Below are 11,230 nucleotides of genomic sequence, written 5' to 3'. Positions count from 1 at the left end.
TAGCTGTGTGGATAATTATGGAAAAATAAGCACAGGTCAAGTTTTGGAGTGGAGAATATTCTGTATTCATTCATCTGAGAATGCCTTTCAGCTTCTATATGAAAATAGATTCGTCCAAAATATTGAGCTTGAGTGCAGGAGAAAGATCTGGATTAAGCATCGGAGGGAGAAGGGAACCTGATAAGAGAATGTTAAAAGGTGATTGTTGGGGCCTGAGCACCAGAAAACAGTATTTAAGGTGTGAGCACAAGAGGAAGGATCAGATTTTTAAAAATCTGAGAAAGGAAGTTCAAAGAGGACTTGTTCACCTGTTTGTTGCTTGCTGTTATCGGCTCAGGACTCAACTCCTGGTGACTCCAGTGTACAATGGAAGGAAAACTGCCTGGTCCAGCAGCATCCTCAGAATTATTGCCTTAGTTGAACCATAGAATTTTATAGGGTGATTTTTGGAAATAGATATCCATGCCTTTCTTCTTACTCTGTCCAAGTCTAAAAGCTCTTCGAAGCCTATTCAGCATCATCACAACACGCGAGACTCCATGGTCAGTCAGGTGGGGGCTGTACACAAGGTGCACTTAAACCTGAGTCTCTTGCTGGAAGGCAAGGATCATACCACTGCTCCGCCAAGGCCCACACATACCACTGATATATATCAATGAGGGACTTTTAACTGAAATAGTCGTTCTGAACCATTGTCGAATTGTGTTCTTTTATAGCCTATTATCATTGTGTTACAGCAGTCTGGAATAAGGCCTTCTGAAATTCACACCAGGTCATCATGGCCATGAAATGCGCTGAATTCCGGGCATCTGGAGTACTTTCTGACAACACAGTATGTTCTCAAGTGAATTCTTAAGAGAATGGGAGTGCTGTGCCAAAATTTCAGAGCTTTAAAAAAAAAGTTAGGATGATATAAAATAAATATGGATACTCTGAGTCCAGACCATTTTAAGCCCCTGATTTTGGAGGGCTGCTCCCCAATCCCTGTTCTCGTATTTCCACTTGCACTGATTTTCCATTGGCAGTGTCATTCATCATGAGCACAGGAGAAAACAAAGAGGAGGGGGAGCCAATACTCCATGTGCTCAGTCAGCATCATATATTAATGATGGTTTGCAATATTTGAAAAACAAAAAACTGGTTGACTATGTGAAGCATTACATAAAACTGAAATGTGTTAGATACAGAAGAAGCCAAACTGCAGTAGTTTGTCCCGAAATCACATTGATCATAGCAATTTGCTTCCACAAAAACAACGTATGTCACCTAAAATTAAAGGGGTAGATTTGAGCTCCAGTGAATTTATTCGCTTTGTGCCTTTCAGAAGTATGCTTTCTTGTTTGTTTCATAATTTTATTAAAGACCTAGACAGCAGGAGTTTCAACATTTGTTAGCCAACCCTGGTGGATCCATGAGAAAGTTTTCCATTAAAATTGATTGTACCTCCCTAATAAAAAGGTGTGACCAGCCCTTGCCTCCAATAATTGCACAGCCTGTGAGATGAGATAATGTTGCAGTGAACTTGATACTTTCTATGTGAGTATCTCTGGCAGACAGCATTGTAAACGTGTTGTCCTCCTTTCCTTTCCAGATAAAGTTATCTGACTTTGGTTTCTGTGCTCAAGTTTCTAAAGAAGTGCCAAAGAGGAAATCGCTGGTTGGCACTCCGTACTGGATGGCCCCTGAAGTGATTTCTAGACTACCTTATGGGACCGAGGTAAGAAGCAACAACCGTTGAGTGGAGAGGTGTGGCCTGGGACAGGCTTGGAGTTGCAGTGGTTGTAAGACAGCTATGAACCGCCGGTGGGCTTGGTGGTGAGTTTTTGACTCTCACACCAGATCCCTACTCACTGCACTGGATGCAGCGTGGCTTGTGACCAAAGGGATGCTGGCCACCAATGAGCGTATAGACACAATATGGATTTATTCGAGGACGTGTGTATTGAGGTCTACAATGGATGGAGCTCTACGAAGGAAAATGAGGGAGAGTGAGTCAAATGTTAATCGGCGCTCACAGAGAGAGGTACACGGAACAAGGCAAGATGACTTGTAGAGAGGTCAGAAACGCTCAGAATCAGGTTGGGGATTCAGGGAAAAGACTGGGGATTTAAGGAAAATTCCAGAAAGTATAAGTAATAACTGAATAATTGAGAGAGGTGATACTTGCTTTTTCCTTTTAAGAATGTGTTCCTATAGAAAATCATATACCAATATTATAGCACATTTTAAAAATATGGCACGGCTTTTCTTTCCTCGGGAAAGGAGCAGATCATACCAATGAAGGAGTAACGTTTGTGAAAATGAGGGGATGGCGCAAGAACAGGGAGAGTGAGACCTCTGAGACTATCGCGTGTATATGTGTGTTCACTCCGGGCAGACCGTGCTTCCAGACAGTAGGGGGGAGATGGTGATTCAAGAGAGAAGAACGGTGACAGGTAGTGTGAGCCAATGGGCTCAGGGTAACAGCAGAAATTAAGTAGAACTCTAATCTCTTTTCCACGTTCGTTTGACCTTGAATGCGTACTCAATTTGTTTTTCTCACTGTGGTCCCAGGAGCATAAATTCTCAGTGAAGGTCCCTGCAAGGTTTATACGGCAATGCAGCCAACAGATAAGAGGTGTAATGAGGCTATAGCAGGCAGTGACTGTAACTGAAAATTTATAGCACAGCCATGATTCCTCGTTGTCCAGGTTCCCATTCTTTATCCAGAAAGAATTGCTTGTCAACTCTGCTTTTTCTTTTCCCTACTCCTTGAAAATGGCTTATAAAGCAAGACTTTGCGCATGCTGCTTTTCAATGATAAGACATAACGGAAAGGATCTCAAAGAGGGAGAGAGAGGATTTCTATTTAAATCAAATTTAAAAATCCAACTATATTCTACACTCACTAGGCAACGTTGCTCCTTGCATTTTGTTATGAATATGTAAAGCAACCTCTCCCTACTTTCACATGGTTTGTTTTACTTTCTTCTCTATGTTAATAAGACAAAACCTTGGCTATTCTTCACAGCTACCTACAAGCCATTAACAGTAGAAGTTAAAGTGGAAAACTCCGGTTCTAAATTTCAGAATGTTAAGATATTAATGTTTCCCCAATTGGTAGACGTTTCTTTGATATTATCTTTAAAATGTCAAAGAAGGCCATTAGCAAAAACACTTTATGACAACCGTTCTGACCTGTACTGTGAATTGTTCAAGGTTAAAACGATCACAATTAACTTCTGGGGATGAGTGTGTTGGGTTCTGTGGGCACCTCCAGCATGTCAGCGTGTTTTCCTTGCCTGAGATAACCAGTGGGATGTCCGAACAGGTGGACATCTGGTCACTCGGGATCATGGTGCTAGAGATGATTGATGGGGAGCCTCCTTACTTCAATGAGCCTCCACTGCAGGCAATGCAGAGGATCCGGGACAGTTTACCTCCAAGAGTGAAGGACCTACACAAGGTGAGAAGTGAACTCTTCCGGAAGTTCAAAAGAGATCTAGGCTTCATCGGTCACTGTGTGCTTTTAAAGACTGGAATATTTTATCCACGCCATAGATCCTAGTTTATAGGCAGAGACTTTGGAATTTCAGTCACCGGAATTCAAATCTATGTTCATACTTTAACTCACGGGGCAAGTGTTTCAGGCTCTGTAACTTTGACAGTCTACATGTGTAAACTGGGGATAAGAATAGCCCCTTCTTGTGATTTGGTTAGAAAACTAAATCGGGCCCTCTTGCAGCACAAGAGCCCAGATTCCCTGACTTTCCCAGAGCGTACCTTCTAGTTGGAAAGGTGGATAATAAACTATAAATTATAAAGGTGGATAATAAACTAATAAAATATTTTCAGAGAGCGGGTAAGTGTACGAGGAAAATAAAACTGTGATGTGATGGAAGTGTCCCGGGGAGGAGGCTGATAACTAGTCTAGCTTAGAGAGAGAAAGAATATCTCTAGGAGGAGGTCTTGAGCAAAGATCACGAGGAGGGATCACTGAAGAGAGAGAGACATGAGTGGGTGGGCAAAAGGAGAAAACTATGCAACAATTTGTGAAAAGAAGGTGCTCGGGGAAGGGAACAGCAAGTGCAAAAGGCTTGAAGCCAAAAAAGAAGGCCTATGTGGCTAGAACGAGGTGAGGCACGGAAGATGAGTAACATGTCAGAGAGGTGGAGGCAGGGACTAGATGGGACAGGGCAATTAAAGTCAAGGCTAGTATGGGCATCTAAAGGCCGAGTGATACCCTCCCCTGTTTTCCCAAGATTGACAACCAGGGCCAAGAGCAGAAAAAGAAAAAATGCTCCAAAGTCATGACTGTGAACGTGGCCACGAGAGCTGCCATGTGTGTAGAATCAGTGCTATAAACAGAGAAACATTCCTCCCTCTCTTCTGCACCAGGACAATGAGAGGGTGAGACTTCCTTTGGGGGGGAAACAGATAGCAGTGGTAGAGCTTCCCTTTCCTAACCCCAAAATCTAAGGGTAGAGTCCCGAAAAAATCACCAATAAAAGTGGTGTGAACCTGAAAAAGCAAGGGGGGATAATAATTGAACCAAACAGAAGATTGACATGAGTGTTGATGTTCTTCTGAACCATGTAGAAGACTCTCGACCGTTCTAATTGTAAAGGTCTAAAAAGTGGAAACCTCCCAAACCTATCCCCCGATGAAGAAATAATGGCTTAGATGAAGAAATAGTGGCATATTTCAACAGTGACTAGCGCACCGCAATGAAAGGATAAAGCTATTGCCATACTCTTGTCAAATTGTTTCGTCTATGCACTTTAGTTTACCTTCTTACTATTGTACTCCGATCAGTCAATACCCTCGTTGTGACTTAACTGCTTACCAGCTTTGAAGATCCCAGACAGTAATCCCTTTCCTAGGATACAGATGATGATTTTTGTGAATTCTATGATGCCAGTTGTTGGAGCTGTCCCATGAGACTATGGTTCTAAGCCTTCAAACCCAGAAAACCAGCGTTGGAATGTTTGAGGTTATATCTGAGGAATATCCCTATTTTGTCTTCAGTAAATATTATATGTCTCCAACTACATGGATGCACCTATAAATATTATTTTGTATCTGTTCTCACCTGTGTGGACATCTGTAACTACCTATATTACAATTTGTCCATAGCCATCCATCTGAGCTCAAATACTTGTTATCACTTTGGTTGTGCTGTGATGACATCCACAATTGGGGCCACTTTTCCAATCACCACCAATAACTTGTCTACACTGCACCAAAGTGTACTTTCCCTCCTTCTAACCACCCATGAATATTGGTCTTGCTCTATTTTTTTTATTCTTTTCTTCTACGAAAGGGATCATGCAGTATTTGTCCTGAAAGTTTGACTTATTTCACTTAGCAGCAGACCTTGTATGTTGAACCATATTTTCATATGCATATTAACTCATCATTGCTCTCTATAGTTACATCGTCTCCCCTGGGTGTTTGTACCACAGTTTGCTCTCTACCCTTTGATGGGCATCTCATCCCCCCCCCCATTTACTTCCTATTGTGGATAAAGCAGCATTTAACATCTTGGGGGCGGGGGGACAACTGTTGCCACACACATCAGGGATGCCTCTCACAGACCTAATGTTTACTGAATGAAGTGGAAAAAGGAGTTCATACTATAAAACTCTGTTCCTGTAAAGTACAAACACGTGCTATTAGAAGTCAAAATAGTCATGACCTTTTACATGAGGATGGGGATTTAAGTAGCCTCCTGGGGTGGTAGAAATAGTCTACACATATTTGGATTGACAGGGAGAGTCAATAGGTCTATGTATATAAATTCCATGTAGTTATACCCTTAATATTTATGCACTTGAATGCATATAAACTATTCCCCGGAAAAGCAAATTACAAGAAATTAAAGGGGAAAAGTATGTCTATATCAGCTACCCTTTGGGAAGTTGTTTCTGTTCAAGAAAGGGCATTCCACAGAGTCTAGATGGTGTCAGTTATTAGAAAAACGAAACGATCCCATATTTATACCACCCTCTGATCTTAAAAGCATGTGTGTGACTGTACCTGTCTATGGTGACCACCACCCCATAATATTTACCATCCTCATTACTGGGAGCCCCTCGGTAGTACAGTGAACGCAGATGGCTGCTAACCAAAGCTGGCCATTGAATTCACCCAGAGAGACCTGAGGTATAAGAATCTACCTCTGAAAACTGACCTGATGGACCAAGTTCTACTCTGAAACACACTGAGCTCACCATGAGTTAGGGTTGACACAATGCCAAGTGATTTGAGTGTCTTCTACTGTACTCATAAATACTACCATCATTATTTTATTTAGCAAATGGGCTTTTATTCTTCGCTGAACCTTGTTATTTCAAGCTTAAAGAAGTAAAGGAAATGCCATGTGTTAAAAAAAGACGATAGCCGCTTTGGCTTCCATAATACGTTTCTTTGTGTTTCTGGCAGGTTTCCTCCATGCTGCGGGGCTTCCTAGACCTCGTGTTGGTGAGGGAGCCCTCTCAAAGAGCCACAGCCCAGGAACTCCTTGGACATCCATTTTTGAAACTCGCAGGCCCACCGTCATGCATCGTTCCCCTCATGAGACAATACAGGCATCACTGAGCCCAGAGCCGCGCAGTGAAGCACTAGATGTGGGCTGGAGGACAAGTCAGGAGCACACGAGGAACCCCCGGGCCCGTGCAAAAGGCCTGTGCATTCCAGACCAGCTGATTGGTCGGCCAGTGTGATGACCAGCAGGGTTGGACAGACCAGGGCATCTTCTTGCGTCTCACTTAAATAGGCATCCCTCCACTGACAGCTGGCAGGGGCATGGGCAGCACGGCTTTGCTTAACCCGTTCCATGTTCCAGCCCTCATCCAGTAACTCAGAAGGACTCAATCAAACTCCGTTATGCTAGATCCTAGCCACATGCAGGGTAACGCATAGGGTTTTCTATTTCGAAAGAATACTTTTCTGGCAAAAAAAAAAAAAAGAAGAAAAGAAAGGAAAATAAAAAGCACTTTTTTCTTAATGGTAGCAATGTAATGTATTTTGCAATGGATTTGTAATTTTTCTGTACGATAGTTTTGATAATTTATAGTACTTTGATGTCACGTAGCTATTGTATCAGTTGGAGTAATAGTTGTTTCCTAGCAGGAGTTTGAACAAAGCCTTTCCTACTTTTTTATCCCTTTCAGAGAACCAACGATTCTTTAGGACCTTTGATACCGAAGGAATCTCTCAGTCACCGTCAGCTTTAGTAGACTCTTTCTTATTTTAACAAGTGTCTTATATGATGGACGAAGAATTCAGAGTGATGGTGATGGTGGTGAGCATTTCATTTACCCAACCAAAAAAATAAGCCACAGCATACCACCCAAACAGATCCTTGGGATAACGCTAAATAATTTGAAAAATACCCCTTTCCTTCAAGGCTCCTGATTGCAGACCATTTGTTGCATGGCAGGACAGTGCTAGTTCCCTCCTTCAAGTGGGTATGGCATCCCCTTGTGGCCAAATTCCCCTTCCAAGGTGCAATTTCAGTGCTAGGATCATTGCACATAGTTCCCCAAATTGAAGGTTTCAAAGAAGCTGTGAAAAAAATCAGTCTCACAAAAAGGGAAGGAGAGAGACGGGCAAGATGTTTGGTTTCATCTGTCGCTGTGTAGAAACTGTATGCTAGCACACCAAACTCTTGTCTGTATTTGCCTTTGTACCCCAGTATTCATCGCTATCGTTCATGTGTTGTGCTGGAAGACTGAACTGACTCTAGAGAATGACTTACCAAGGGGCTATTGTACCAGGTCTGAGAAGACCAGTGTGACCATGTCTTCATGCGTTCCTCACATAGGAGTCGTGCTGCTGTCTAGATCTTCTTGAATGTTGATAAAATGAATGACTACTACAATACATTTTTGTGTTGCTTGTTGGATGAATTTGCATGTTAACTGTAGGCCAGTATAGATTTGCCTTTAAAACTCTGGAAGAGCTACATAGTCATTGTTAGGTTCTATTAATTATGCATCAAACAAAAGCCATTTGTTACCAGACTAGAACACCAGAGGCTTTTCTTACTGACTTGACATATTGTTCACAAATCTGATGTTTAAATTTGTCAACAGGCTCTGGTTGCTCTAAACGTAATTACGAATTTTTGTAATTAATAGGTTGCTAATTATTTATTATAGTTTAAAAAGGGGAAAGGGCATAAAATGACCTTCTAATAATTAGATTGTCAGTTTTCCCCCAAATTGGCAATGCCTCACCATAATTAGGATCTATGATTTTGTTTCCCAAAACTCAGCAGATCGATGTGGTATGTAAAGCATTAAAATAGCGATGTAATAAAAACTATCTAAATTCAGAAAATTGCAGCCCTAAAAGTTCACGAAACCGATGACATTAATTAAAACAAGACTATGTAGAAGTTGAAAGGAAAAGAAAAACTTTTTAACCAGAACAAATATTCGTGACTATTGCAGAAAATAGTGGATTTTGGATTCCAAACATTTTTTGAAAGTGTAATGGAAATTTTTTCTGTACTTTTCTTATCACTGAGTATTTTTTAAAGTATCCATTGAGTTTACCAAAAGTTACTGCAGCTTAAAAAGTTTTGTGACCACTACCTATTGGCAGAAAATGCACTTGCAAATAAAATAAATGTTTGCCTTTTCCCTACTGTGTTATTGGAAATGTCAGTGATTTCTGGGAATTATTTTACTGAAAAAGCTTCCCTTTATGATCTTGAGGAATGCAAGTGAGTTGGTATGAAATTAAATGTGCCATCAGGCTGATACAACTGTGTGCATCCCTAGATGTTACCAATAGTATAAGATCACAGTGCAGACAAAACTGTTGGGAACAAGATCATTCCATTCTGGATTGCCAGACTTCGGGAAAGCCAGCTTCCTGTCTAAGGACACCCACTTCATTTCCCTACTCCAAAGTTGCTCAACTGATTGGAGGACTTCTGCCAACAAAGTGTGTAACCTACGACATGGGTTAGAGAAGCTACGGTTGGGAGAATTTTCCATTAGCCTGGAAGACAGGGTTGGGCCCCTTTCCTTCGTTGGATGACAAATAACACATGAACATGTATCCCGTGAACTTGAGGAGACACTTGTGCATGAAGAGCCCATTACTCATCTGGAGATTTACAAAGGTAAACATAGCGTAGGAACAGCTTAGGAATGAAGGATATGAAAAGATGCAGGATGGGGTAGGCCAGAGTAACACTCGATGGATGGGGCAACCCCACCTCACACAGGCCTTCACAGCCCTTGAAAGACCTGGAAGGAAACCCTGGTTGCTTGGAGCATCAAAAGAGAACATGAAACATGGGGGGGGTTAAGTCAAATGAACTACTAAGTAGCCAACTAATGGGACGCCCAATCTAGAGAGTGCCGGGAATTCTGGGGAGGACGAAAGGATTATATGATTGATTTTCTGCAGTGAGTAGAATCCTTCCAATTGAGGGGTTTGGATGGAACTGAACCTTAGTCTAAAAACTAAATCTATCATTTACACCACGATCATTCTCAGCAGCCAAGGCTACAGTTTCCAGACTAAACCTAAGTGATACTCAGGCCCCTTGCCTTCTCCCAACAGCAACCCCATGGAAGCTGAGTACAGCTAGCTAGTACAGGTAGTAACCAAAACATCCCTCCCCTTCTACCCCTACACTTGCAGCATGGATTGGTGTGAGACACCTGTTGGCCAGGGAGGAATTTAGAAGAAATAAATGGAGACTAAGACAGCATACTATACCATCAGCTACTACCTACCCATGGCTACCTATTTTTCTTTCTCTGTCGCAAGCTTAGCCTGAACAAAGGAGAGAAGTGTTCATATGAATTGGAACAAATTGAGGTTTTTTCCTAACTAGATTAATGAATCAGAATGAGGTATGGTTGTGTCCCACTCACCCTTTTTGATGGATACACTCAATGGCAATTATTAGAGAGATAAAATCATTCCACAAAGTTAGGAGCTAAATAAATTCAAACTCTGGTCAAATTGGCTAACGGAACAGCGAGCGCTGTTCCACCAAAGAAGATAATGAGATTCCCAGCAGAGAGAAGATTGAGCCACAGGAACAAAATGTGCAAGCAGGAGACACTAATATAGTAGGAAAGTCTCGTTGTGCTAGTAAGTTGGTCAATTTGAGCCTCCAAGTGTGGGAATTCTGCGTGGTATTTTCAAGTCAAATCAATAGCTTTACCTTAGTATGAGAATACTTGATTGGTAATACTTGTTGTTAGAGGCCGTCAAATCGGCTCTGACTCATAGTAACCTGATGTGCAACAGAAGGAAACTAAACTAGCTGGTCGCGGGTCATCCTCACCACTGCTATAAGGTGCAAGTACATTGTTGCAGCCACTGTGCCACCCAGTCTCCGTGAACATCTTCCTCTTTTTCACTGACCCTCTACTTTACCAAAATGATGTCCTTTTCTAGGAGCTGGTTTATCCTGATAATAGGTAGGCCCAGAGTACGTGAGACACATTGCACTCGGTACAGCTGCCGCACAAGACCACCAGGAAATTACTTTGAGGACTAAGGTGGGCCTGACCCAACCCACCATATTTCCCATGGCCTCTTATGTCTGTGAAAGTTGAACACTGAATAAGGAAGACCCAAGAAAAGTGGATGCATTTGAACGGTGGGGCTGGAGAACAATATTGAAAGTACCGTGGACTGCTAAAAGGACACACCGATCGGTCTTGGAAGAAGTACGGCCAGAGTGCTCCATAGAAGCCAGGAGAGCAGGACTTCATCTTACATACTTTGGGCAGGTTGTCCGAGAGACCAGTTCCTGGTCTCAACAGGTTTGGTAAAAGAGAGAAGCAGCAAAAAAGAAGAAAGCCCTCCAGGAGCTAGATTGACACCAGCCTGCAGCCGTGGGCTCAGTCAATCACAGGAACAACTGTGAGGACGGCACCGGATCGGCCATGTTTGTTCTGTTCTATGAGGTCACTGGGGGTCAGAATTGACTCAATGCCACAAAACAACAGCAACATGAGAAAATACCTTGCTATGCTCACTTCTAGGGGACATTCTGGCTGTATTCCTCCAAGCCAGATTTCTTTGTTCTTAAGCAACCACGGTACTTTCGATACTCTTCACCTACACATCATCCAATGCAGCCATTCTCCAGCCGCCATCCTGACTCACACCCACCAGCAGGAGCTTGCACTGTTGAGATGTTTTTTCTTTTCTTTTTTCATAATTTTTTTCTTTTCCTTCCCCCTATTTTGCTTCTTATTTAGAAAAC

General features: G+C 42.2%; 1 protein-coding gene across 2 annotated transcripts in view; it reads left to right on the top strand.

Moving 5' to 3' along the window:
- The window catches only part of PAK5 (p21 (RAC1) activated kinase 5), a 334,352-nt gene extending 325,722 nt beyond the window's left edge, over positions 1 to 8,630 (top strand). For both annotated transcript variants that reach the window (XM_004697833.2, XM_045295289.1), the window contains exons 8-10: positions 1,592 to 1,717; positions 3,311 to 3,445; positions 6,424 to 8,630. In XM_004697833.2, the coding sequence (XP_004697890.1) occupies positions 1,592 to 1,717; positions 3,311 to 3,445; positions 6,424 to 6,579 (417 nt within the window). In that variant the 3' untranslated portion in view covers positions 6,580 to 8,630. The remainder of the gene's footprint in view (positions 1 to 1,591; positions 1,718 to 3,310; positions 3,446 to 6,423) is intronic.
- The last annotated feature ends 2,600 nt before the right edge of the window (positions 8,631 to 11,230 follow it).

The sequence above is a fragment of the Echinops telfairi genome, unplaced genomic scaffold (assembly GCF_000313985.2).
Source record: "Echinops telfairi isolate 266 unplaced genomic scaffold, ASM31398v2 ScPeMD7_5592;HRSCAF=6446, whole genome shotgun sequence".
In the NCBI taxonomy this organism is placed as follows: domain Eukaryota; kingdom Metazoa; phylum Chordata; class Mammalia; order Afrosoricida; family Tenrecidae; genus Echinops; species Echinops telfairi.
This window is presented reverse-complemented; position numbering and strand designations above follow the sequence as displayed.